This window comes from Hypoxylon trugodes (genome assembly GCF_022578975.1).
Source record: "Hypoxylon trugodes strain CBS 135444 unplaced genomic scaffold F4822scaffold_7, whole genome shotgun sequence".
Lineage (NCBI taxonomy): Eukaryota > Fungi > Ascomycota > Sordariomycetes > Xylariales > Hypoxylaceae > Hypoxylon > Hypoxylon trugodes.
Window position 1 is genome coordinate 86157 of NW_026250022.1, and position 25769 is coordinate 111925.

At 46.4% G+C, this 25769-nt stretch overlaps 10 protein-coding genes across 10 annotated transcripts; 1 reads left to right on the plus strand and 9 right to left on the minus strand.

Annotated features, from left to right (window-relative positions):
• Positions 1–373: 373 nt before the first annotated feature.
• Positions 374–4562, minus strand: F4822DRAFT_304802 (uncharacterized protein). Its single transcript, XM_051455230.1, has 3 exons — positions 3611–4562; positions 2921–3554; positions 374–2856 (listed from the first exon to the last, which is right to left on the minus strand). The coding sequence occupies exons 1-3, from the start codon at positions 4073–4075 to the stop codon at positions 560–562; spliced, it is 3396 nt and encodes a 1131-aa protein (XP_051311847.1). The 5' UTR covers positions 4076–4562; the 3' UTR covers positions 374–559.
• Positions 4563–5342: 780 nt separating this feature from the next.
• On the minus strand, positions 5343–6862 carry F4822DRAFT_444605 (uncharacterized protein; the record flags this gene model as incomplete). Its single annotated transcript, XM_051463267.1, has 6 exons — positions 5343–5816; positions 5884–5950; positions 6004–6187; positions 6259–6375; positions 6436–6619; positions 6674–6862. 6 exons carry the CDS (start codon positions 6860–6862, stop codon positions 5406–5408), a joined length of 1152 nt encoding a protein of 383 aa, XP_051311848.1. The 3' UTR covers positions 5343–5405.
• Positions 6863–7575: 713 nt separating this feature from the next.
• On the minus strand, positions 7576–7979 carry F4822DRAFT_304844 (uncharacterized protein). Its single transcript, XM_051455232.1, has one exon. The coding sequence runs from the start codon at positions 7877–7879 to the stop codon at positions 7676–7678; it is 204 nt and encodes a 67-aa protein (XP_051311849.1). The 5' UTR covers positions 7880–7979; the 3' UTR covers positions 7576–7675.
• On the minus strand, positions 7980–9307 carry F4822DRAFT_304843 (isoprenoid synthase domain-containing protein). The gene is made up of 6 exons (XM_051455231.1): positions 8921–9307; positions 8722–8848; positions 8620–8638; positions 8404–8571; positions 8074–8326; positions 7980–8018 (listed from the first exon to the last, which is right to left on the minus strand). Exons 1-5 carry the CDS (start codon positions 9178–9180, stop codon positions 8136–8138), a joined length of 765 nt encoding a protein of 254 aa, XP_051311850.1. The 5' UTR covers positions 9181–9307; the 3' UTR covers positions 7980–8018; positions 8074–8135.
• A 1262-nt stretch (positions 9308–10569) lies between these two features.
• F4822DRAFT_430950 (putative alcohol dehydrogenase) lies at positions 10570–11663 on the minus strand (the record flags this gene model as incomplete). Its single annotated transcript, XM_051461396.1, has 2 exons — positions 10570–11218; positions 11284–11663. The coding sequence occupies 2 exons, from the start codon at positions 11661–11663 to the stop codon at positions 10570–10572; spliced, it is 1029 nt and encodes a 342-aa protein (XP_051311851.1).
• A 542-nt stretch (positions 11664–12205) lies between these two features.
• Positions 12206–12996, minus strand: F4822DRAFT_408874 (uncharacterized protein; the record flags this gene model as incomplete). The annotated part of the gene is made up of 2 exons (XM_051458612.1): positions 12683–12996; positions 12206–12619 (listed from the first exon to the last, which is right to left on the minus strand). Coding segments are annotated over exons 1-2 (580 nt in total), but the record flags the coding sequence as incomplete, so codon positions are not given.
• Positions 12997–13458: 462 nt separating this feature from the next.
• Positions 13459–15845, minus strand: F4822DRAFT_304900 (MFS general substrate transporter). Its single transcript, XM_051455233.1, has 2 exons — positions 14669–15845; positions 13459–14615 (listed from the first exon to the last, which is right to left on the minus strand). The coding sequence occupies exons 1-2, from the start codon at positions 15533–15535 to the stop codon at positions 13488–13490; spliced, it is 1995 nt and encodes a 664-aa protein (XP_051311853.1). The 5' UTR covers positions 15536–15845; the 3' UTR covers positions 13459–13487.
• A 2226-nt stretch (positions 15846–18071) lies between these two features.
• On the minus strand, positions 18072–19315 carry F4822DRAFT_304917 (uncharacterized protein). The gene is made up of 3 exons (XM_051455234.1): positions 19034–19315; positions 18284–18977; positions 18072–18221 (listed from the first exon to the last, which is right to left on the minus strand). Exons 1-3 carry the CDS (start codon positions 19073–19075, stop codon positions 18121–18123), a joined length of 837 nt encoding a protein of 278 aa, XP_051311854.1. The 5' UTR covers positions 19076–19315; the 3' UTR covers positions 18072–18120.
• Positions 19316–20227: 912 nt separating this feature from the next.
• Positions 20228–20623, minus strand: F4822DRAFT_305032 (uncharacterized protein). Its single transcript, XM_051455235.1, has one exon. The coding sequence runs from the start codon at positions 20568–20570 to the stop codon at positions 20340–20342; it is 231 nt and encodes a 76-aa protein (XP_051311855.1). The 5' UTR covers positions 20571–20623; the 3' UTR covers positions 20228–20339.
• A 3120-nt stretch (positions 20624–23743) lies between these two features.
• On the plus strand, positions 23744–24990 carry F4822DRAFT_305045 (class I glutamine amidotransferase-like protein). Its single transcript, XM_051455237.1, has 2 exons — positions 23744–24489; positions 24561–24990. The coding sequence occupies exons 1-2, from the start codon at positions 24013–24015 to the stop codon at positions 24846–24848; spliced, it is 765 nt and encodes a 254-aa protein (XP_051311856.1). The 5' UTR covers positions 23744–24012; the 3' UTR covers positions 24849–24990.
• The last annotated feature ends 779 nt before the right edge of the window (positions 24991–25769 follow it).

Here is a 25769-nt window from a genome sequence, read left to right on the forward strand (position 1 = left end):
AGACTGGCATCTAGAGAGATGGACCCATTTATCCATAGTGCGGCCGACAGGGGCTGCGAGAAGCATGCAGTGATACCTCAAACCCCGGACGCCCGCCTGCCTGTCCCCATCCGGATTTATGAACACTTTTACTCCCTAGCTCAAATAAAATCACGTCCCTAACGCCCTGACAATCGGAAGTCGGCATCAAGCCGGTCGTCCATAGTAGCAGCCGTGCCCTGCCTCCATCGTGCCACTGCCAATCCGAACACCTTATCGTATGCGCCTCCTTACAACACAATAGAAGCTAGCCCTCCTATAATACACATCATAAATTGCTTGGTGAAAAGAGCATCATGTGCCACGTAAATCTCCCTAAACGGGATACCCGCTCTAAACATAGCCAACGGAGGGACTCAAGAGCAAGACCGAATCCAAGCAAATCATATACTTCCTCCATCGGCTTGTCATCGCCCATAGTTATAGCCAAGGCAAAGCCCAGAAGATCCGCGGTCAATCTCGGAAATTTCTATAGCAAGCCTAGGCATCCAGATCCGTACGAAGATGAGCGAGTCGAGATTTAACGAAGACCGAATAGACCCCTCAACTCAGAGACGGTCAGTCGACTAACGCCTTGGGCACCCTCTTCGCTAAGAGCCGCAGTAACAAGTTCGCGTTTCTTTTCCTGCAGTGCGCGAATGCGGTCCTCTACTGTATTCTCAATCAGAATTCGATGAACCGTAACCTCACTTCTTTGACCAATTCGATGAGCTCGGTCAATAGCCTGCTCCTCTACGAACGGGTTCCAGAACGGTTCCAGTATAATGACCTGCGTCGCCGCTGTAAGGTTGAGACCAGCGTTACCGGCCGATAAGCTGATTAACAAAATCTGAGTATCGGGCTTCTTCGTGAAGTCCTTTACAGCCATGTCTCGGTCATTCTGGTCCATACTTCCATCGTAGCGAGCGTATCCGAATCCCGCATCGTGAATGGGAATTTCAAGTAAGTCGAGGAAAGATGTCCACAAGCTAAAGACGAGGGTTTTCTCTTGTGGATTCTTCTCTCTGATCGCGTGTAGGATTTCCATCGTTTTGTTGATTTTAGCACTTGGAACCCAATCCTGTCTCAGACGCTTCAGATATTTGGCTTTCGCCGTAGAATTACTCGAGCTTGCTTTCTTCAGAGCCGCCAGCGACATGAATTTCTTGCCCTTGCGTCCTTTCTTACCAGCTCCATTGTTCCTCTTCCTCTTCTTCTTGGGAGTGGTCGAATTATTGCCGCTCAGTCGCTTTCTCTTACCCTTAGTAAGAGGCGGCTTCTTCTCGTCACCCTCGACATCCGGCGTAGGCTTAGGCGTGGACTCATGCTTTATAGACCCCTTGGGCTGATCTTTGCCAATAGTTTTCATTAAGTCGACTTGTTTCCAGATTTCTTCCAAAGATGCCAGAGAGTCACTGTCAGAGTCCTCTTCCTCTTTCAGGATAGTGTCTTTCGACTCGTCACGCATAGATACTGGGGATCGTTTACACTTTATCTTTTCGAAAACACGACCTTTAGTATCCGAGCTATCGGAATCATCCTCTTCCTTTGTGTCAGAGACAATAAAACCCTTCAAGTTGCCTCGCGCGTCTGCGTCTTCGTCATCCGAGTCGCTCAAGCTTTCAAAGCCGTCGTCGTCCTCACCAGCATCCGAGTCAAGATTATCAGGCATATGAACTTCCATAAAGTAGCAGTAGCATATAACCTTCTCGGGGTCTATCTCTGAGCGGCAAGGTTGGTGAGGACAGGGTTCACGATCTTCGATATTTGATGCTCGCATATCTTCCATCCCAGCGGAGAAGCAGGTTGCACAGATCGGATGACCACATGGGTAGATGATAAGTGGGTTACTGGTCGTCTCATTGCATAGTGGACATTCGAATTCAGTCTGCTCTTTGAGTCTTCCAACCACTTCTTTCTTAAGCTTTTGGGCAAGCTTGCGCATCTCATCGGATGAAAGCTGTGTCCCATCGGGTATACCGAAATCTTTTATGAGATGTGGGTGACAGCAAGCTTGGCGGAGGCGAAGGAGCAATACTAGTATGTAGCTATACTTCTTCATTATAGTACCAGCCTTAATAAATTCATTGACTTTGAGTTGCTGCTTCTGCTCGAGAGCATCGTAGAAATCCTGTTGATCTTTGTTGAATTCAGTCATAGATTCCTCCCTGACCAAATTCGGCAGCCGGAGAATGGGCCGGCCGTCAAGAATGCTTGTCTTGGTTCGTCGTAGGGTAATACTTCTAAACAGGGCTTGAAGTTTCCTCATAGCAGCGTCCTGGGCGTTCGCATTGCTCCAATTCTGCATTGGTCTGTTGATTTCCCACCTGAACTTTTCCCAGTTGTTGTAAGGTTTGATACCGAGAAAACGAATGAGTGAGAATATTTCTTCTGCTCTGTTCATGAAGGGAGTGCCCGTCATGCATAGTCTATAAGTAGCCTTGATTTGGCAAGCAGCTACCGAAGTCTTGGAGAATCTGTTTTTAATGTTGTGGGCTTCGTCTAGAATGACACGATGGAAGACGGCTTCTTTGGATAGGATCAACTTATTCGCGTTACCTTTCTGAGCTTTGTTTTCCCACCTAATTGTTCCGTACGTAGTCAAAACAACATCATAGGTAAGAAGTCTGGCGACCGTCATCCCACGTTTGGCCTGGTTGTGTAGCACGATTGTCTTCAGCTTGTGGCTAGGCTTTACTTTCGTCTGTATCTCCTGCTCCCATTGCTTGAGTAAAGAAAGCGGTGCGATTATAAGTGTGGTCTTCTGGGTACGATCTCTCGACGGGCGTGCCAGGATCAAGGCGAGAGCCTCAATAGTCTTACCTAGACCCATAGTGTCTTATGGAATATACGGTTAACAATCTTCGTCGCACCAAACCCTAACAGCAATGGGACTAATTACCTGCTAGGATTCCACCTTTCTTGTGGTCATCCTCTTCTTGCTGCATCAGCCAGGTCAAGGCAACCCTTTGATGCTCCATCAGCATACAAGACATCGCAGCCGGGGTAGGTTTTCGTTGTTCCCGAGGGATGTCAATCTCCGGTAGTTTCAAGAGCCGCTGCATTTGTTTCTTCGACTCCTCGGTTCTCTCCGGTTCCGGATCTGGCCAATATGAACCGGCATTTCTATCAAATTCATAACCAGCATTATCTTCAATTTCGCCGTAATAATATGGCGAGGGAGAAATACCTCCAAAGGGTAGAGTGGGTTGTAGGTGTTGGTTCAAGTGGGTATGTTGTTGAGGAATTGTTTGAGGATATTGTTCAAAGTACGGCAAAGGCTGCTCTGGAATATGTTGTTGATATTGCTGGGCGTACGGTTGAGGGCTCGGCTGAGGAACCGGCAGTGAGTATGATGGAAGCAGCTCAAATTGGCTGTGGTCGGTAGGGTCCATCGATGCCTGGTATTCGTCGTAAAGATCGCGAGCGGTTCTAAACAAAGTAGCAACACCAGGAAGAATTTCAGAAACAGGTCTACCGGAGTTGGCCATGGCAGCGAATTTTCGGGCGATTTGGGGTGAATCCGGGAAGCGATCCTATGTGGCGCTCGGTTAGACTACGTAAATCCGAGGTCGGTGAATTGATGTCTTACCCTAACTCTGCGAATCAACTTGGCAATGCCCCCGGCGTCAGCAGATTCCGGTTGATCTACTTCAGCTCGGCTCTGTTCAGGCTGTGGTTGTCGTCTTTCTTCTCCTAGTGACTTCCGATGAAGTAATTCGGATTGTTCTCGATCTTCACCTTCACGAAATTCTCGCGTGCGTTCGCCTCGATGGTCTACTTCTCCGGTTCGATCTCGCTCTCGTGCCCGTCGCGCCTGTATTTCTTCTTTTACTCGATGATATTCCTGTCGTAGCCTTGCCTCACTTGCCTGCCTTGCGATGCGATCCTGTTCGGAATGGGGTAAGCGATCGTCGTCTTCGAACGGGTTAAGGCGTGAATTATTAGGAAGTTTGTCGCTTGCATACGAGGAACGCGCGGGATTGTCGCGTTGTCGATTTAAGGAACTCTGAGTTGGTGAAGAAAGAGGCGGTGGGGGAGAAAGGGGAGGAGGCATGATGAGAAAATGATTAAATTCTGCCTGGGTGCATGTAGGGCTGCGCCTTCGTTTGTCAGTCAGTTAGGTTCCAATCTTGCGATCGAGGCTGCGAGGCGCAACGCCAGGCTCCCTCTAGTTAGGTAGCACCTGCAGCCTGAGAATCAATGAAGTGTTTGTGATTGGTTCGGTGTTGTATTCCCGCAGATAACATCCTTCGAGGAGGAAATGACGGTGAAGAAGGGAAAAAAAAGTTAAAAGTTGGATGGAAAGAACAGTAAACGTTTTGAGGGATCTTGACTGCCTAAGTAGATACAACATTAAATATTTAATCCTAGAACGAACAAAGACCCATTAACCCATTACGTCGGAAAAGATGCTAGTCACCCAAGATTGACGCGCATAATCGCGGCTCCACGTGCCTAAGTAGCGCACGGCTCCAAAAGAGGATTAAGCGACCCATAAATACATTGTCTTCTGTTTATTTCAATAACTTAACAAACTCAATTGTCAAACGGCCTGTCCAAAAGTTGCTAGCCAAATGAAGATTCGACAAACAAGCAGGTACGTTGTGGCTTTATTCTAGACTAAATTTGGCCTTTCGGTGCAGTCAAAACGGCGTAAATTTAGAAATTCCATTACAATTAGGTATACAAGGCAAGAGGGTATGTCCTAACAGAAACCTAGTAGAAGGCTCTGAGTCACCTTAACTACGAGGTACATAGGTAAGCGCCCATGTATCCATAATGTGTCGGTACAGGGGAACCCCACCTCAGCAGTAGCCGCCGTAGTGTATTAATGCAACATAAGGTTAGGTGCATTAGCCAGCCCTGGAGGGCTCTTATGAATCTAATGTCACTATACAACCAGGTATAGCATTATATCATACACCCTGATCCTTATGAAAAAGGGAAGAATCCACATAAAGTTCATCGTAGATTCGCAAGTAATTAATTATACTAAAGTCTAAAGACATCTGTACATATATCTTACTTGCCTAAGCAATAAAGCTAACGACGCTATGTTTATATTTACACTATCAAGTATATAAATCATATAGTCTTCATACAACTTATGCATTCAAGATCCAGCTGCAGCCTGCTACTTGCGTACGCAGATAGCTCTCATAACGATCAACAATTTATAATAACCAGACGAGCGAATGATCATTAAGAATAGGTCACTCCCTACCTACGCCACCTTCCATCAACAAAAAGAAAGATTTGCCCGTATACAGATTTTTTAAATAACGCGGGCAATTATCAGAAAAGCGCCAAAGAGTTCAGATGTCATATTTGGCAATGGACTATCAAACGCAACTGATTTATTCATGATAGTCAAGCAGGACTATCTAGGCATCTATGTCCATATTATCATCACTATCCCCACCAACGACAACTTCCCCCTCACCAGAATCCTCATCGCCATAGTAGTCAGTACCACTACCACCATCGTCGTACGTAGCGGCATCCAAGATATATGTTTGAACTAAACGTTCAAGCTCCCCGTCAGATTCAGTTCCGCCTTCTTCCCCATCGTCGCCATAGTCCTCAGCTGTTTTATCGAAAACCCCGTTTACAATCAATTCATGTAATTCGTCCAGTCGGGGTTGATTTTTAGGGTCGACAGCCATTAATCTCTGAACAAGGAAAATCAGATCAGGATCGTAACCACGAGGAAAATTAGTGTCATCCAACAGCCATCCACGCACATCTCCTTCATAATATAGGTCCTCTTCGCCAGATAGCATTCGAACCATAGCCTACGATTATCAAGCCAGTTAGCAAATATCTATAAGTTATAAAGACGCCATATAGGTGAGTACTTACCACTCCAATATCTAATAGATTTCTATCAACTCCCCTGTTCCGTCTTTCGTTATCTCGGTCTGGATGCCTATCCATGTATTAGCAATAGTTCTCATAGCATAGTTAGTCGGAATCACCTACTTTGCTGCTAAATCTAGCCGTTCATCGTATCTTAAATTATCAGGTGGGGTATCCTGGTCAAATGGCAGCAGCTCCCTCGCCTCACCGAAGTCTATGAGCTTCAACATGGGAACATAGGGGTGTTGGTCAGTCGGATACCTCCCTGATGCGTTCCGCATTGACAAACCTAGTTCCCCGAACATAACTTATTATGTAAGGTTAGCAACTAATTTACCTTGTACAGGGAAGTGGGCATTCCCCGTGAGGATTACTTACAGTTACCATTATGCATATCAAGATGGGTAAGCGTTGACGGCATGTCGGGTCCGGGTACTTCTAGCCCAACATCCGGGCCATCGGGCGCCCACGCTAGACCAATGGTCGCTCGTATAACTAAACACCGATTAGAATGTACTCGTAAGGACATAGATACTTGAATAGGTAAATACTTACAGCAACCCAGGATAGCCCACAGAAGACGGTTTGGCAAGTTTTCTCTTGCGTCCTTCGCTCTCCTTATGAATATGGCAAGAGTACCATGTGTCATGTACTCCGTCACTAAATAAGGGTATCCAAGCCCATTTGGCATACCTCGGAAGAGTATAACCCTATTGATATGATCCGCAAACTGAAGTCTCTATACCAAGATTAGTAAATGTTCTCCAAATATTCACTTTTACGGGGGACTTACTCTCAACCAGTGGTCTTCTATTTCAAGGTTGTTGTACATACCAACTTTTACCGCTACATGCTGATCTATGTTGCCCGTCTGGTATCTGAGTAGCGCTACCACGTCTGAGTCGCGGCTCTGGAGAATTCTTACAAGCTGAAAGGCCGGCTTACCATCGAAGTAGTCCTCAACATCCTGAGCTAATGACATTTTGATTATTCGGTTAAGACTAAGATATACAACTTAGATCGTTAACTTATATTATCACGCTATTATTATAACAATACCTAGGTATCACTTATTGTTCATCACTAACACTATTATCATAGATATTTGCGTGTATATATAACTTTTACAACAAACAACAACGGACCAATTCATAGATAGTTTGAGATCCTACTTCGCTTATTTATTAGAAATACATTGTCTTATTGAATTTTAAATCTTCAGTCGTTTCGATTTAGTCTTTTGTTCTATTGTTCAAATATTGTGTTGAAACCCCTTCCCTATGTTGTGTAAGAAAACAAGTCTTTAGTTCCTCTCGCATTTTCCATGCCTACCTCAAGATTTCGAAAACCATAGTTTCTGACCTTGCCAGACCACTTTTGTGTGTACGAATCGACAAGCGATTTGCACTGAGCGAGGCTGGCGGGCCGAATATGGGGAAATTTAATGTGAGTCGAGTTGAATCGAACTTCGAGATTGTTGATTTTGGAAAAAAGTGCTCTGAAATACCCCTTAAGCCTTTGGAACTCGTTTATCCTCGATATAAAAGCATATTGATCAATCGTTGCTCTAGTAGCAATTCTTTGTAACCCATCCATATCATTGAGTAGCCAGTGTTTTAGGCGTTGCGACGAGGAGGCTCGCCTTTCTGAGATGAGAATTCAAGGTGGAAGGTGCATTATCCGCGTCTCGCGAACATTGTGGCCCTCCGCGCCAATATAACGGCCTGTCATAAAGCTGTTGGGCGTGTCAGTAACTCCTGAAAGTTGTAGGTATTCCCGACAATTTAGAACTGGGTTAGATGTGTGAGAAAATTTGCCTCCAATGCAAATTTCCAAGGGCGATATTACGGCACACGTCAACAAAATGAAGCACCTCGCGGTCCACCCTCTCTCCATAAGATGGTAGTTCGGCAAGTGCGGTATACCAACGTCTATAGCAGCCATCAATCAAGACACCAAGTTCATCAACAGATTGTTGAAGGGACATGCCCTGCTCCATAAAGAGTGGGATTAGGTTATGATCGACACCAAACTCCTAGAGACAAAACCAAAACTAACTTATTGCCCTATACGCCGCAATTGGTACTAGGGTGGGATCATTTACCAAGTCTTTCTGGTATGATAGAACGTCATTCACCCTAAAACCTTTTTGTTAGCCGCAATTTGATTTACTTCCATGCGTTCTAAACCTACAAAAGTGTAAGCTCGGCTGAGACACGCATACATTCCTGCATAGAGCTGTGCCTGAAAACACTCTACGGCAGCTTAATATCATGGGCGTACTCTACTATAGGGACAGCCGGGTAGACTCCTACTGAGCCTCTGCGGTCACTCAGATACGTCGGTACGTCACGGCTGAGGATCTCCCCTCTAGCCAACTGCTGTACCTGCAACAATATCCCGTCACAAAATCTCTTGTTTTCAACTTTATACCGTTGTTGGAGCTCTGTATCCTCTTTTAGCATAAGCCTTCCTAAATACCTAGACAATAGGACTGGTAACATGAATATCCAATAGACTTACCTGGGGACGCCCTTTGCTTGAACTGTAACCAGCACGTCTGGAAAATGTGTCGGATTGGATTCTCGGTCGGTGTAACTAGTGGCGCGGCCTCATCCATGATAGCCGTAGTTTTGTCAATTTCTTCTTCCGCTGCAGCAGGATCGTCCCTTAAGTGGCCCTCGTCAAACTCTGAGGAAATCAGTAAGCTGGGGCGCATCGGGGTATCGTTCTACATACGGTCGTCAAAATAGAATACCTGGATTTCAATTCATTAGTCTCATTATACTATTAAGATTGCGATTCGGGCGAGAATGTAAAGGGTTCGAAGAGGGAACCAACCCACTGAACCCAATTAGTTATCATTTTTAGCGCTTCTTCATCAGCGTCCGGTGCACGTATGGACATGAGATAACAGAAATCCATTCCTACATTTCGGGCGCTGGTTTTCTCGTCCATTTTCATGACTCTTGAATGTCATCATATATCAGTCTCGGTCTGTCTGTGGCCCCAGCCAACAATTGTCAGGGCGGTTACCCACTTTGTAATCCATCTATTGCTTTCGGCTCTGGCCTTGAAATAATTCGGGTTTACTATTGGCTTGGAGGCCATTATTGAAGAAAACAAATCTGGAATTCGAACCGAGCGCCTCTCTGCAAGTCGCTTGGCTGGCTTGGGAAAATCCGACCTTGATGACGGAGTTGCGCTTGAAGGAAGCGAGCTATAATAGTTCGACATCGTGGAGTATGTTCTACATGGCGTAACGAAATGGCGGGACCGCCGCAGATAGTGATATAGCATTTCTCAAAATAGCCGTAAGGACCCTAGGGGAAGATTTGCGTTGTCACAAAAGAGGCAATTTCCAACAGGCTTTGGGTCTAAATTGTCGAATCGATATAATGGAGCTGCTGTATTATCAGTCTGTTTCTAATAAATCTAGAGGGTGAGTTTCCACCTATCTACCTATCTCGACGGACTGAGGCGAGACGGCTTATGCCGAATGCAATCTAGAGCTAAATGATCTCATTATTCTAACGGGGAGGTAACTCTACCCAATGTATTATCATTACTTAGGGGATCTTGCCTGGGTTGGTACAGGTCTGTGGTATTGCTATGTTTCTTCTCGGAGATGGCACCCAGTAATCTTCTCCGTGATCTTTACTGCCATCTCTATACTTAAGCCATCTACCTCAGCGGTAGGTGGGGCCGTGCTGGAAGCCATTTAATTTTACCCTTATAAGGGGATGTGAAGGCGGCTTGGTCATGCTTGGGGCGCTTCCACATGTCGGGAACATCATGGATCGCGGCCGCCCTATTGTCCGCGCTCAGATAGTGCTTAGGTCGCCATCACTCATAAAAACCGTCGATCAGCTCTGATTCTTGTTACCAAGGTATAATTCCATCTTCGCTCGTCAGTAAAGGCGAGGGAAAAAAGAGCACCTAAACAAATGTGACGCCTCCTAGCAATACGATGTCCAAGGCGCACTGAGCCGACGAGATAGGCGCGAGATGTTACCTTATTATAAGCCACCCCCACCAATGCTGCAATATCTACCTAGGTAGGCATGTCTAAGCCTGAAATAGGTCGGCCATTCTCATGGCATTCAATAGTTAATGTGGGAGAGTGAAATTAACCAATGTGGCGTCCGAAAGGAGCCGACATGCAGACAAATCAGCGATTCGTCAGCGGAAAAGCAATGCTTAAAATTATAGACAGAATTCTTAATTCGTATGCAGATATGCCCGTGTCGACTCAAGATGAGAATATCGTGTAGGCAGACGATGATTGAAATGCCGTGCGATGTAGATCTCCAAGTTTCTGTCTCCCTGAGAATCCGGCATTGGTTAGAATGCCCTATCGGAGTTAGCAGACGCTCTGAAACAGCATAAAAAGCAAAATAGTATCAGAAATAACTACCTGCACACCCCGAGTACCTGGATACTGCACTGCTCCCGCCACTTGTAATAGTAATACATGGCCATCCAGACTGCCAGGTAGGTACATCAATACCCTTTACTCTTCAATATTGGCCCATGTTTTGACAAAGTTCATATATTTCGAAATTCAAGCCAATAATGCTATCGGTGGTTAGGATGTATATTCCATCTTGTGATATGAGAAATATCCTCCGGGCCCTGATACCTACCTAGGTAACTATCTAGGTACATAGGTAGGTGTGTGGGCATTGTCTATACCACAAGTACCAATTTCTCTCCGCTTACGCCCTTGAGCATCTTCTCCAAACCCATTTGCAGTGCACCAAGCCCGCCACCCACTATATGGACCGGGAGTGGCAGTTTGTACTTCCCTTCTTCCAGTAAATTTTGCAGGGATCCCATCATATTTTCAACCCCCTGTATCTGGGATAGGTCTCGGCTCCTGAATAATACGCTGTCCACGCCACTAGGAACCTTGATTTCGTCGTCACCGGTCCAAACCTGTGCATATTTCTTAGGGCCTTGGGGGTCAAATGTCTCAAAAACGTGTTTCTCAGTGGCTCCAGCGCCAACAGTGTCGATAATGGCGTCAACACCGCGAGACGCCGGGCTGGCCTCTTTCACATCAGCAACCAATGTCGTTGAAGTTCGATCAAAGGCTCTATGGGCGCCGAGAGTATTGGTAAGACGGCTGTGATGTTTTGGCGAACTTGTCGTCAGCACAGTGCAATCCGGCAGCGCAAGACGGAGCAGCTGGATTGTGGCGGCGCCAAGAGCAGAGCTACCCCCAAGAACTAGAGCCGAGGAGGGAACAAACCCGGTGGCTGGACCATCCTTAAGGAACGGCAATGGAGTCTTTAAGCCAATTCCAAGCCCTGCTAAGGCCGTGTAGTAGCAGACGCTGATATAAATTAGTACACTAGGTAATTATCCTTCGAAAAGGGGAGGGGTGGTCGGAACACGCACCCTAAAGTCGCTGCCTCCTCAAACGACCACGTAATCGGCTTCTTAGCCACTGATTCCTCTTGAACCACTGCGAAGTTCTGAAATGATGCGGCACGATCTCCGGGTATGAAATTGGCCAACACTTCGTCTCTTATAGAGAAGTTCCTAACTTGATCTCCAACCGCGTCGACGATACCAGAGCCATCGAAACCCGGCACAAGCGGCCATGAGGTCACTCTATGACCCTGGTATGCCATTTTGACATCCGCGGGATTAACTGCAATTGCTTTGAGGCGAATTAATACCTCATTAGGACCGATGTCAGTTGGTATTGGTGTGACTTTCTCTTTCAGGGGGGCGCCCTTCTCAGTGACAATGTACTTAATATTTTGTGATGCCATACTGGAAGTTGCCGAGAAGAGTATTACCGATGCTCCTAACTTTACAGTCCGATCGGATCGGGTATCCGCTCGGCGTATCCTTGGTGTGCTCAAGAAGATGTGGCTTTTTCTAAGTAGATATGTCCAGTGGATTGTTCTTATGTTTGAAAAGAGTGTTCCCCGTGAGAGCATGCCACCGGATATTATACCCTGGGTCTCGCTGTAAATGCACAATTGCCACAAGAAGAGGCACTGTCAATCAGCACATATATAGTAAGTATTTTTTAAGAATCGAGTATTTTCATCAGACATACGAACAATTTCTACGTTCAAAATGGGAGGAAACCGGAGTTAGGAAATACGTTCGGGTTTTAAGGTATTAGTTCCGACTAGCCCTTGGATACCCTGGATAGGTACTTTGGGCATCGCAGGGTAATGTAAATCACATGCTATGAACTTCGTCCAAGGTGCTAGATGATGATAAAGTGGATCGAGGAGGCAGCCGTCGCCGTCGCCATCATCTTGATCTCGCCCACTTTATGCCCAAAGTTAACCACCCGCAGATCGATCGCGACGAGTTCTACATTTCCTTCATTCATATCAACTTCTTTTCGTAGAGGCGATACTCCGTAGGACCAGCCAGCTGTGGAGCCAGACTCGGGTATTCGACTGCGAAATCCTGACGCCCGACGAGTTGATACCCCAACTTGCTATACCACGCATTCAGGCGCACCTTAAAGGGATGTTCAAAATGCGTGGGTACCAATAGATCGACCTGTGAGATAGCCACACCCGGACCTCCTAGGTTATCGCGGCACCAGTTCTCCGCAAAGACCAACAGATCTCGACCAAATCCGCGGCCACGCTGGTCCAGCGAAACGGCGAATAAACCCAGCTCGCCACGAGTGTCGCTGAGTTTGCGGATGGAGATGCAGCCTAGAGGAGTGCGCCCGGAGGGTGATTGGGGTGTGGTTTTGGTAGGTATGGAGGCGACAACTAGGCTTCCTGATCGAAGGAGTACGCTAACATCGCTGGCGGAGGTACGTAAATACCCTGGCTTGAAAATACCTGCTTCATCCTGCGCATACGCGGCGTTGACGGTGCCTACAATTGTCGTAACGAACGTCTCGTCATCTGCGACTGAAGTAGGCGGAATTTCAATTGTAATCTTAGCCAGCGAATCTGATGATGTACCATTGGTGATAGTGGATACCTCGCCGCTAGTTACGCCGGACTCGGCCATTCTGTGACTGTTTATAGTGGGTAGGGTCCTGACGGGCTAGTGCTCTTTGTACCGTAGGTATGTGTCAATACAGGAGAGAACTTCGACTTAATGAAAGAGAAAGGATAAGAATATATGGGACGACCATCTTGATGTGTCCTTTTTATATCAACACACTAGTCTGTTTTCCTCATCTGGGGCGATATGACTCTAGGGGAACTTTTGTAGATTCACAGGAATGAAAGGTGCTGATATTTTTATAGGTACCTAGTCACCAACACAATTAGCCCTTGCATGATGTTGGTTCCTAGATGGTATATGCTATATGAGAATTCTGGGGACTCCCTATATCCGAATGCGATTAAGATCTGTCTTAGCCAGGCACTTAGTCGACAGGGGGGTTAGAAGGGTTTGACGAAGTTTTAGTATTTCATGTTGGCGCACTCACTAAACACATTTCGCATCTAAAGGATTTTCGTAGAATAAGATTGTATTTATATTATCCATTACACTTAGTCGAATCTGTCGGTCTCACGACGTCCATCGTTGCCCTTTCATTGGGCTAAACAATATCTTCAGCGTGTTCATATCCAGAATACACATTCCACTCCTTAATTTTTGTTTCAATCCGTCTCAAAGAAGCTTCCGTTCTTCTTTAGCATAGACAAATCGATGAGACCCATAACACGTCCGTCGAGACGTCTAACATTTTCATCCCAGTACCAGTATACTCCACAGGCGCCTGCAGTGATGGCAATTTGGGTGATTCCCATCCCCAAAGCTGCGGCCTCAAGACCATCCCACTCAAACACGGCATCGGGCAGGCCCAAAATGAAGGTGCCTATAGCGAGATTTCGTAGGCATGCTAAGCCGCCATGCATATCAGCCGTATTTCGCAAGCCGACAGCGAGATTCGCGGATGTGAAAGCTGTAGATCGCTGGATGACAGGCCGAATTGTAGCATCAAGGCCCAAGGACCCGACAGCTAGTAGTCCCAGTAGGAACGATACCACTGGGAGGCTCACGCGGTCTAAACCCAACTCCCATGTAGTACTGAAAAGCTGAGCCGAACCATTCGACGGCATCGCCATCGATCCCGCTAGATACAACCCAAAACCTAACATCCCGATGGCAGCGATTACAGTAGCAATTGCGAGAGTAGCTAGGTGAACGATCGGTGCGAAGCGAAGATGAAATAGTGGTAAAGCAAGCGCGATGGCTACAGGGGTAGCTAGGAGGAATGGGCCAGTCATTAAAGCACCAAGTGATCCAGGGGTTAACATAAAGGGAAGAGGTGAGAAGAGCAATGAGAGCGAACTTGCAAAGCCCCAAAGGCCAGCATAAGGTAAAAGAGTGAGGGTAAAAAGAAGGCCCGTTGTTGGAGCAAACATCGCTCGGGGTGCCTGTAAAATGAGAGGTATGTTGATTTTGGTTGCCTGGTACGACCATGGCTTCATCTTAGCGATATATCCCAAGGCAGCTTCCTTTGTGTATGTCACAGTTGGAAATAGTGCCTGAGAACGTTCAATGGTGGGTGGTTCGGTCTCGGAGACTACACGATTATACGTCGTTTCCGGAGCACCGAACACTAGTAATAAGATCGAAATCGTTAAAAAGGCGCTCATAATCTCGAATTGTAGCTCGAAGCCCCTAGGACCGTCTGAAGCAACACCGCCGAGTAGGGGAGAACCTATCATGGTCACGATCGACACAGCATAATGAATTACGATCATTAACTGTCGTTCGTGTTCCTAGGAAAATTAGTATGACTTTTCGCCATTAAAACTTGATCGATTTTGCTCACAAAATACGTGTCCTGAATCGACGCCAAAGTCAAGGTATCAAACGCACCCCAACCTAACCCCTGGAATACCCTCGCGGCCATATTCTCCCCCATATTTCCCCTCACATGCGTATTCCAAACCACCCCGATGAATATCATTACCATTGAAACTAAGTATACCGGTCTTTTACCCCATAATCTTGCTATTATTAATGAAGCTAGTCCCGTCACTGCAGACAGCATTAGAGGAACGGCAGTTAAGGCCACCGCCGACGTATAAGAGTCGTTTTCTTCAATCGCGATCGCACTGTTCACACTGATATATGCCGTTTTCATTACTCCAACCAACGCGACCATAGAAAGCAGCGCCCCAAGATTCAGATGTTTTTTCCATAGCGGCCAATTGAGAGGATCATCTGGGTCCTCACTCGGTTGCGGCGATAGTTCGATGTTCGCATGCTTTCCCGTGCCATACTTGATAGTTCGTTGGCTCGAATAAGAATAGGCCGTCGCTGTAGTAGCTACTGTGACTGTGGTCGCCGCGGTCGCTGGTCTGAATGGGTCTTTCGAGACTGGTCTTGGCGGGCGCTCCTCCATCTCGGGAGTCCCCAACGAAAGTTCAACTCCCTTCTCATTGCCTCCCAACGCCGTTAGCAACGATTCGAGGTCACTCGTAGTGGTTGTCGCTCGGTTGCTATCTATCGTCGCATTTTGTTCGCTAGAATCGCTGGAGTCTGGAGAGGATTCGGTTAAAGGTGTTGGTGGTGGCAGCGGTGGAAGTGTCTTCCGGAGGTTGATCGCCTTCTTCGCTGGTCTCAGAGGCGCAGGAACATTCTTCTCTATTTCGAATATCTCGATGCTCGACGTCGTCGGCTCGGGACTTGTCATAGCGGCGATCCTTATATGATCTCCCCCCCTCAGCTATTACTCCTGAAATCTTTATTCCACGATATGTCTGTTTCTGCCGGCTGTTATTCTAACTTCGAAGAACGTCGTCGATCGTGTCATCGACAAGTGAAAGAAAATAGCAATTAGTAAACCAAATTAAAAGAACGTTAGATACTATGAAAGAAAGGGCAGCCAGGCCCACGAAGATCAACTTCGAAGAAACGAAATCGCAAGGTAAACTCAATATGGTGATGAAGAACGCAGATGAAAACTGCGATGAAGAAAATCAATTAAGCAACAGAAAGGGAAGCTAGCTTCAAACCCAATTCAACAATAGGATGGCACGGACAGTCAGTGTGTGACGGATCGTCATATCCTCATGGGTATCACAGACCCTAGTCATCGTGAGCAAGGGTATCATTCGTCGAAGCTAAGGGTGTGGACCAAATTCGATAAACCCCAAGATCATTAACGAAACAATTCCAAGATGAATTTGTCGGTGGCTGGAACTTCAAGCAAAGTCGAAACCCCATTGCCGTCATATCTTACCTCTTTTCGATCCTCCATCGTCATAAAGTCCTATTAGGACTCGGAGCGATATGTAAGCTAGTCCAGAATTTCTTAGGCCAGAATCCTATCACCACCGTCCGAGACGATACACCATATGTCCTCAGTAGGAAAAGAGAATGAACTTCCAGGCAATGTGAATGGAATGACTAGGTCCATTAGATCTGATTCCGCATTGCTACAAAGCATCTCGAAGCATCTCGTGGAAGTCGTAGGATCGTGGGATAACGATAAGAGCCCTAAAAAACTCGGCCTATTCCGATTCTACGCTTGGACCATAGGTAGGTATTACTGAAACCCGCCTGATGCAGGGAGCGTGTCGCGGATCCTCCCGCAATACTACGTTAGAAACAGGTATCGGGTACTTAAGCGAGCTGAGCTTGGCTACCTAGGTAGGTAAGAAATCTCGCCAACGCGATAAATAACTCTTCATATATACTTAGTTACATATCGAAATCCTCCGTTTCCGTGAAATTGACTTCAAGTTATCTACCTAAATGTGAATACATAAGCACAATTCAACTATTGTAGGGGGCCTAGTTTGGTTCAAAGATGATTAGCAGTATTTATCAAACAGACCCCCCGGTGTTGACCAAAGCGTTCAGAGAGACATGTACAAGGATTAACAAATGCCTGTTCCCAGTCCCGTGAAAATTCTCTTGTTACACGATGCATGATTAAAAAGTAACTCCGGACCAAAACCCACCAAATACCCCTCATTAACATAGATCTCTCCCTCGTGGGTTCGGAGAATTGATGTAAGATGACTTGGGACCTCGGAGCCTTATCACAGGACGTGGGTCTCGAAGCAACTTCTTCATCATACGTACCTCACTTCCATATATCCGTCGGCAATCCCATTGTGTCTAGCCTGCGATCTATGCAGGAACAATGCAGTCAGCGTCAAACATAACCGGACAGAACCGGGTACAGGTGAGATTTGAACGACGGCGACGCTCCGATAGGTGGGCTGCGCTGGAAATGCCGTGACGCACGGCCCCATGACGAGCCAGTTCATAAGTCACAACTTGCGAGACTCGATGTAATGCCATAATCGAGACCGGCGTAGATCATACAGACGGGATGGCCGGAGCAACATTATTCGCGGACGGAGAACTCACCACTGTGAGGCGTTATTGGTTGGCATCGTGAAAGACCTAGATCTTCGGACTTCCGGGTTTCCCGTGGGCTGCCCACGCTTGGAGTCTCATGATCTCGCGAGCGATGTCGGTGTCACAAGTAAACCGCAGAGGGTACAAATGGCAATGCTCTAATTTCTATCCTACTATACTTTGTCTAATTCTAATTTTCCTGAGTTTGAAGAGAACAGCTATTACACTGAGTTCTCAACCAACGTCAAACTCGACCATCGTCTTCACACAGTACCAAGGGTTCGTCGCGTATTGACGATCATGTAGAATCGCTTCGTTCCACCGCCCTCTCTGCAAGTTCGAATAGTGTATCCATCCAATTAAGTCGCGCAGTCGAGTTATTCTTCAATTGTGCCACATATTAACAATTACATAACAAATGTAGCCGCCATTGCTCGAAAGTGTTGTGTCGATGAAACTGCGCATTGCAAGAACGTATTGCATGGATGTATAATGCCGCTTCCTGGAAAGTAAACGGCTCCTAAATCAAAAGTATGTAAGTCAAATACTCTTTATGGTTGACAATGTAGTATGTATATCCGACCAGGATTGGTCGGAAAGAATAAGCAGGCTGGAACCAGCCAACGCAACTCGCTTTGGTCATTTCCATTTTAAATTCGGTCCACTAGGCCAAAAACTTGTCCTCCGCACCAGTGGAACATCATTCAACAGCTTTGTTGGTCCCGCCGCCTCACGGTTTGAGTCGCGAGTAGAACTCTCGTGTCTCGGAATTAGGCCGTGGATAGATCGGACATCGCGGTGGGGTTGATAGGTACTCTCTCGCCGCGTAGGATGCGGAAGAACTGATAATGACCGTCTCCGGATATCTCGTTTCTAAGGCTCTCAATCTCGAATAGCCCTTTCTTTTTAGAAGGATGCAATTACGACTGCTTTACCTGCATGAGTGACTTGCTGAGCTTCGGCTGTTTCGAAGCTCAACAATAGCCAATTCGCTCTTATGAGCAATTCTATGATCATGTAAGCCATTGCTCGGCATTGACCCAAGCAGTAGTAGCTTTGGAAAACATACCTTGATACTCTAATGAGTATGATACCGACGGTTCTTCATCTCGGCCAAAGAGGATAGGAGTGGGTACACTTTGATCCTGAACAACCTTGAATCTTAAGCCGACGGTCTTTGTTGAGTCATTCGTCCATAAGACGGATGTGTCATCCACGCTCTTACTCGCTCGCTGTTGCATCCCCGCCACCTTTGCTGCTTCGCTCTTGAGCCAGTCACGCTTTACGCGAATAACGGTGTCCGTAATGTTGGCGATACTGGAAAATAGGCCGCGCCTAGGCCCAATTTTGACTAGGTTGGTGATAGTGCAAAGCTGCGAGAAAGGTTCGTCGGAGTCCAGGTATATATCGTGTGAAGGTCCCCGCATGATGGAACCCGCCGCTTCTCCGAATATAGCGCCGGGCTGTTCATCTCCTAGATAGGGGCGAAATCGTACGTAGAGATTGTTGAGCTCACGGAGGTCGGCATCATCGCCAGCCTCTACGAGACCATCCACACCAAGAAAGTCGCAGTGTAGAGAGGGCGTGGAGAGCTTCTCACTTGGATGATAGCACTCGAGGATTACTTGATGGCTCTGCAACCTCGAAGCCTCCACAAGACGAGAATAATGCACACGGCCCACGAGTCCATAAAAACGGCGGCACACAGCAGCCAGGGGCAACAACGAGCGAGTTTCGAAAGAGCTTAGGACTTGGATTATGATCTTGCAGGTAGGTGTTAATATCTCCAATCCTAGTTAAAAGGGGGGGCATGTCATACCTCGTTCGGAAGGGAGCCGATTGATAATTGTGAGGGCGCCATGCCGTGCAACACGGGTAGTACCAAAGATTCAGAAATAAATCAACGAAAACACAAAGCACGTTATCGAGCAACTAGAAAATCTCGACCGCGCTTCGGCAGGATCTATCGATTTTTATATATCGTGTTTTTCGGGGGCTCTTGGCGGTGAATCTGATGTAAGCCAGGCTATCCGGCCAGGGGGGCGATCCAACCAACGACAATACAATCAATACTGGACCGACCCAAGACTGCTCCTTGCTTGCCGTACAACAAAGATTCAAGCCCTAACAGTATCGATTTGTTGTAATTGCGATACAATCAGATGTTGTAGATCCACCGTCTTTCCGAGTGAAAGCCGGGCTCAGCTGTTACGGAACACGCCAGGTCGACTGATAGCCTAATTTTTCGACTGGTTAGGTCGTCCGGTTTACTCCGAGGCAACTACGTGTCTGATGGATTGAGATTTCGAGTATCACAATATGAGTAGAGTTTGATACGAGCTTTATTGATCGACCATTGGTTTCTTATGATTATAAAGCAATATCGTGTAATGCAAGTTAGTCTTCGAGATGATTAAGTCGATGATGACGACGAATGTCTTTTTGCCACCTTTCCATTAATTCTCGTTATCATTATATCGGTCGGTACAGTAAGTTACCGTGTTATTATTACTATTTTTACTGTATTTCTTTATGTTTCTTCACCGCCTGGATCTTCTATTTCCTGGTAAATTTAGCCCCTGCCTGTCCACAGGGATCCTCGGTATGCAAAATCAATTTTTCCTTTTTTTGCAAACCTCGTTGATATGAATTATAGATAAATGCATACTCGATATATGAACATGATATATCAACGGCAGCAATGATTGGTAGATCTCTTTCTCTCTTCCCCGGTTTCTCAGAAGAGGGCTCCGCATAGCCATTATATCCCGAAGATGACAGCATTAGCCAGATATGCCAAGGGATAACGATATCATCATTATCGCAATACCAAACGTGTTCTATGACTGGAGTCGTGAAGACATGTATGAGCTTAATTGGACGTGGATTTTCTGTCCGCATATGTCAGTATTATCTAAGTTATACCATTATAGGCGAATATCGTAAGTTTACATTCAGATACTCACTCTAGTTCTCAGTTATGTTTTCGTTTATAGCCGCCATGAGTTTCGAATACTGTTATGGTTCATCTCACCTACTCCGAAGTAACCGCCCGCTATTAATCATGGCATAAGCAAAACCCCTACATCACTTAATCTATACTAGAGCTAATTCTTGTTAGTTATCTACTTTGGGGGACGCCCCGTAGCTTGAACCATAACAGATTTCCCATCTATTCCCATTGGTGAGAAGCTATGCCCATTTACAGGTAGCAGATCCTCAGTCTTGATTTTAATCTTGGGAATCGAAATAAAGCCTAGCGCCAAACTTCTATTATTAGGTATTACCCTCACTGGGGAGCTCACAATTCCGTCGACATTTCCTAACAAGATTGCTAAAGTAAGACAACAAAGCATACTAGCGAAGTTTTCAGCCTTCGAAAGCCGACAGTCATGTCTAACTTGAGTATGTCATACCAGCCAGCCTGCATTAATTCCTCGCTGAATGATACCGAAATTAACTAAGTTGTCACAGTACTATCTCCCATTCTCACGTTTTTCACACGCAGCTCTTCAAAATATTCCAAGCCACGCCGGGGGAAAGTTCCGTAGTTGGTATGATTGGTTACTGATTACAGTTTCCGCTTCTCCTATACAACCCCTGGAGGATGTTGGGTTGAAGAAACAATGAGACAACAATACACTTGACGCCAGAAGCGAACTAAAAAATGAAGTTATCCATATTGAGAAAGAACCCTATTGGTACTATCCGGCATGGTTAACGAACCACAAGGGTTTTCACTTAGTGTTCCATTTCCATATAGGGGAGGATGCCGATATTGTTGAGTGTCAACAAATGTCTCTGCTACCACTTTGCAGAAGCCGTCGTCAACCATTCAACTCCGGATTGGCTGGTTCGCAGAATCATAGTCGCACTCTTAATTCCCTCTCGCCCAAGGTCGCGATCCTGATACCTTATGATTCTTTCTTGGTTTCAATGCATGCTCGCATGATGGTGTGCTTCGACTCTTCCTGATATGATCATTCTACGGTGAACCGGGGTCAGCATCTGCTCCTCCTATACATCGTGTTCGATTACGAGTTCATTCTAAACGCGGCTACGTCGCTAAATGTTGCAAGTCGTCGGATGTGCTGGAAAATCGAGATCGTTTTGATATTAGGCGTTTGTTATTATTCCGTCGAATTTTGTAACCTCAGATAATTAAGCGTCCCAGGTCGTTGCATTAGCGTATCCTCGGCCAATTTCTCGAGATCCAAGGATATTTTAGTACGGTGGCCTTTTTCGTCGGCCTCGCCCCTATCGAGCGGAAGGAATATGTCGTCAATTTATGATCCCTTGCCTCACATCGCCACATGCCACATATAACGGCAGAGCGGCGACGAGGATAGCTACATAAGTTTATGTAATACCTAGGTAGCGTTTATCCTACATGGAACTTTTGCAGAATAGTGCCGCGTGCCGACGTAATCTTAGGCGGGAAGATCAGGTTTAACACCTGCGTCGTGCTCGACACTCGGCGTAGCTATCTACGGCAAGATGCAGCTAGCCTGCATGGTCCACTGTATCCCGTGGATTAACAAGCTCGCTGCCGTGTCCGGCGATCATATTACTAAATGCAGCCGATGGCATGTTCTTTTGATGGTGCTCGAGCCAATATTGCAACTTGAATGGTGCTAACCCTTTTGCATTATCTCTCCTAGACTCGAAAATACGCGTCTAAATAGCTTCCCAAACCAGGTACTAAGAACCTACTTACACCCCCATCCGACGTGGCACTGGGCACGGGTGCCACAATGGATGGCTGCTTACTGCATATCGTGCCTTGCAATAGGACGTACGCAACGAGTTAAGTAGCCCCCCACACCATTTGCAAACACCGCGAAGTCAGACCCCGAGGCCGAGGCATGTCTTTCCCCAGAACTGGCGTAGCATTGCAGGGGCATCAAGCGCAACTATAAAAGCAAGGTGGAGCAGTTTCCAGTGGATACATACCAGGAAGCGATTCCCATGTTCGCGGATAGTTGCCGCACTTTTGACGACCTTGCAAAACAAAATGCTTCTACGACTCTTCTTCCGAGTAACCGAGCTAGCATCACGGGTGTTCTAACGAATGGGAAACCTACCGTCACCCCCTGGTTGTCTCATTGATTGAATTTTGATTTACGATAGGCACAATCGCATACAATATCGATTTGTCATACCTAGCTGAAGGATCGGGCCCGCGCCAATGCTTTTTACTACGGACCGAATATTGAAGCGGGCTTGCCGATGATGAGGGGGTAAAATAAAGAGGCACACACACATTCAGTCGCCCATTTACACCCATATAACACACTTCGCGAGGGATGGGCATCGTTAGGAGGAGTAGAAAAAGAAATGCAAAAAATTGGAGGAAAATGTAGAATTTTTCTACCTATTTCCGAGATTATCAACCAAGCTCCTCATTTCCACGTGAGTCAGAAAAGAATTTAGTCGTTCTTTGTAAGTATTACTTGCCCCTAAACCCCTTATGAGTAAGTATGTGTCAGTATTATCACGAAGTCCCCTTACTTCATCATCCAAATCGATAACGTTGCTCGGACGTGAGACCTAGTCCCCCTTTCGACGAATCATATGGATTCTAGCCACATACAGAACGCTGAGCCGCAAAGGTGCGTTGCGCTGTTCCATTGAGGCGCATTACGTGCCTGGTGTAAGTGTTAGTACCTAGGTATGGTACAGCGCAAGGGGGACGTGTAAAGTCTGGGACGAAACTACATCTGTGTAGCACCAACATAGATATAGAGATACTGTCGTACCGATACATGCCGGGGTCGGTACTACATACATACATACATACATCCTACATACATATATACAGACCTACATATATGTACATAGCATTTGTACCTATTTATCCTGCATGTACCTAAGTATATTGGGTTACTTTCAAGGTTTCTCCTCCGCTAATGCGAGTAGAGATCCACTCAGAGTTACCCAAAACTGATACCCCCCTGGTCCCATTAGAGTCTTTTGGAGTCTCATGGACTATGACGAAATGGGATTCACCGCCCGGGAAATTCTGCCTATCGATTTTATGAGAGTCTGATCGCATTGTCCTATCGCTGGTCGAGATTCCTCGAGATTCCTTCTTCCTCTTCATTCGTCCTCTTGTATACCTACATCGGTACCTATGCCGCTACGGTTCACATTTTTATCTCCGAACCGACCTGGAATTTTCAAAAAGGGTCTTGGCAACACACACACATATACACCACACGCACACATATCTAGTCACTCATAGGTACACGGTATTATAGGACATTGGACCTACATAACGCATACACTCACACCACATGCAAGCACTCTAGTTAGGAGAAAAGCTTTAACGTCTCCATTCATCTTTCATGGGGGGCCCAAGGGGTATACCACCATGAGAGGGGCACCAAGGGAGGGGTATTTTGCATCGATTTCGACTTGGACTTGTTTCCTTTCCTTTTCCAGACCACACTTTTCTGAATAGGGGAGGGACTCACCTTTTATGCGCTTTTGCCGTTCTTGACTCCTTTCGTTGACTCGCGTGTTCGTATCTCGTTCGCATACCGTGCCGCAAATATATAAAGGCTATCTCGTTCGAGGGTTTGAGACAAGTTCGTTCCGAGTCTATCCACAAGGCGCCCACTCTACCCTCTAGCCTATCCTCTAGTCTTTCCAGTGGACCCCTAGTTCCCGAGCTCTTTTTTATACCCACTTGATTATTCCTCTTAAGCGCCACTTACATCGAAAGCACCCTCTCTGCTTTCTCCCGAGCCCAGTTCGACACCAAACACCAGAAATATCGAGACATTACCCAACAACATGGGGTCCGAATACATCCCTCCGATCCGCCTAGCGATCCTCGAAGCCGATACCCCGGTTCCCGGTATCCAAAGCAAATTTGGGTCGTACGGCGGGGTATTCGAATACCTATTCGCGCGCGGATGCAAGTCCTTCAAGCCGCCCGTTCCGCTTTCGGCCGTCCTAAAGTTGTCCTATCACGACGTAGTCCACGACCCTACCTCCTACCCCGACCTCAACACAATCGACGCGATCCTGATCTCTGGGTCTAAACATAATGCCTTCGACCAAGATCCTTGGATTCTAGAGCTAGTCAAATATACAAGAAAATGTCTTGATAGCGGTCGTGTTCGTGTTATCGGCGTCTGTTTTGGCCACCAGATCGTTGGTCTTGCCATGGGTACTCCTGTCGGGACGAATCTTCGTGGTTGGGAGCTTAGTGTTGTCGAACATAACCTCACTGAGGAGGGCAAGAAGTTTTTTGGCCTCGAGAAGCTTGTTTGTTCCCGTTCTCTTATCCCCCTCTTGTATTTTACCATATCACTTCAACGTGACCCTAACTTGTATAGTCAATCCACCAAATGCATCGCGATATCGTCCATAAGTTGCCACCCGGTGTAATAGCCCTCGCAAGCACAGACATATGTCCCGTGCAAGCCATGTATGCCCCGCGGCGCCTCATCACGGTGCAAGGGCACCCCGAGTTCACTAAGGACATGGTGGGCGAAATTCTCCAAAGGCGTTACGACGGCGGCATCCTCAGCCCGGACATCTATAAGGACGGTATGCGTCGTGTGGGCAACGAACACGACGGTGTTGCTGTCGCTAGGGCCTTTATAAGATTCTTGCGCGAGTAAGCGATAACCCTTTCAAAAAAAATAAATGAGAAATTTTTGGAAATTCAGACATAAATAAGAACAGTAACGCGGGGATGTGGTTGAAGAAGAGAGTCCACATACATCACTATATCATATCGCAATCCGATATGAATATCGAAGGACCTTTGAAGAAGCATGAAGCGTGTTGGTTTTTTTGTTGTTCCGGTTTGGTTAGTCACCCGACATGATGTTTATGTGTTTTCGGGCCATCATGTTTGATGATGTCGATACCCCAGTATGAAGAATGATGAAATAGGGGAGGATGAATAATGGATGGGTGGGAGTACATACATGTATTCATGTCAAGGCCAACTCAACCCATGACTCAGCAGTAAGAGTCGAAAGTTGGCTGCCACGTGTACGTACGCAGGTTACTACCTACCCCTTAGATAGTTTTTTTTTGGTTGATTTCCCCTATCGCATACTATCTCGTCGCACAACGTTTCACGGTAGCAGTGGAGCGGGTATCTTCACGTTTCCGCAACAAAACACAATAAAACATCAACAAAATTTTGACAAAATAAGAAAAACTTTCCAAAAACAAAATAAATAATTCCCATGGGAGGAGGGATGCAATAATATTAAACGGAATGGGTAAGACAGCATCACGTGTTGCATTCAACTGTGCATCCAATACCGGTCCAAATCGTTCCTTCAATTGCTATGATTTGTACCATGGATCAAATCGGTATGGGATGGGACGGTATGTTATGGTATAGTATGGTATGGTATGGCTTATAACATAAAAACCCTCACACAGTACATTCATTACCTATTACATACATATACCTAACCCTACATAATAACTCAGATAGGTAGGCAAGTCAGCCTCGTCACAGTGCCTAATGTAACGCAATGCTTATATGAACGCCGCCCGATGCCCCTTTTGAGAATGCTTCC

Bases quoted from the DNA above. Each gene is read 5' to 3' on its own strand.
- F4822DRAFT_305032 (XM_051455235.1), bottom strand. From the start codon at position 20,570: ATGCTTTGTTGTCTTACTTTAGCAATCTTGTTAGGAAATGTCGACGGA.
- F4822DRAFT_304844 (XM_051455232.1), bottom strand. From the start codon at position 7,879: ATGGAGCAGGGCATGTCCCTTCAACAATCTGTTGATGAACTTGGTGTC.
- F4822DRAFT_304917 (XM_051455234.1), bottom strand. From the start codon at position 19,075: ATGGCGCCCTCACAATTATCAATCGGCTCCCTTCCGAACGAG. The intron at 18,978-19,033 runs GTATGACATGCC...CCTACCTGCAAG, and splicing joins TCGGCTCCCTTCCGAACGAG to ATCATAATCCAAGTCCTAAG. The intron at 18,222-18,283 runs GTATGTTTTCCA...ACATGATCATAG, and splicing joins ATACTCATTAGAGTATCAAG to AATTGCTCATAAGAGCGAAT.
- F4822DRAFT_304900 (XM_051455233.1), bottom strand. From the start codon at position 15,535: ATGACAAGTCCCGAGCCGACGACGTCGAGCATCGAGATATTCGAAATA. The intron at 14,616-14,668 runs GTGAGCAAAATC...TAATTTTCCTAG, and splicing joins CGATTCAGGACACGTATTTT to GAACACGAACGACAGTTAAT.
- F4822DRAFT_304843 (XM_051455231.1), bottom strand. From the start codon at position 9,180: ATGCTATATCACTATCTGCGGCGGTCCCGCCATTTCGTTACGCCATGT. The intron at 8,849-8,920 runs GTGGGTAACCGC...ATGACATTCAAG, and splicing joins AGCAATAGATGGATTACAAA to AGTCATGAAAATGGACGAGA. The intron at 8,327-8,403 runs GTAAGTCTATTG...AAGAGGATACAG, and splicing joins CAAGCAAAGGGCGTCCCCAG to AGCTCCAACAACGGTATAAA.
- F4822DRAFT_304802 (XM_051455230.1), bottom strand. From the start codon at position 4,075: ATGCCTCCTCCCCTTTCTCCCCCACCGCCTCTTTCTTCACCAACTCAG. The intron at 3,555-3,610 runs GTAAGACATCAA...AGCGCCACATAG, and splicing joins AGTTGATTCGCAGAGTTAGG to GATCGCTTCCCGGATTCACC. The intron at 2,857-2,920 runs GTAATTAGTCCC...ATATTCCATAAG, and splicing joins GAAAGGTGGAATCCTAGCAG to ACACTATGGGTCTAGGTAAG.
- F4822DRAFT_305045 (XM_051455237.1), top strand. From the start codon at position 24,013: ATGGGGTCCGAATACATCCCTCCGATCCGCCTAGCGATCCTCGAAGCC. The intron at 24,490-24,560 runs GTTTGTTCCCGT...TAACTTGTATAG, and splicing joins TTTTTGGCCTCGAGAAGCTT to TCAATCCACCAAATGCATCG.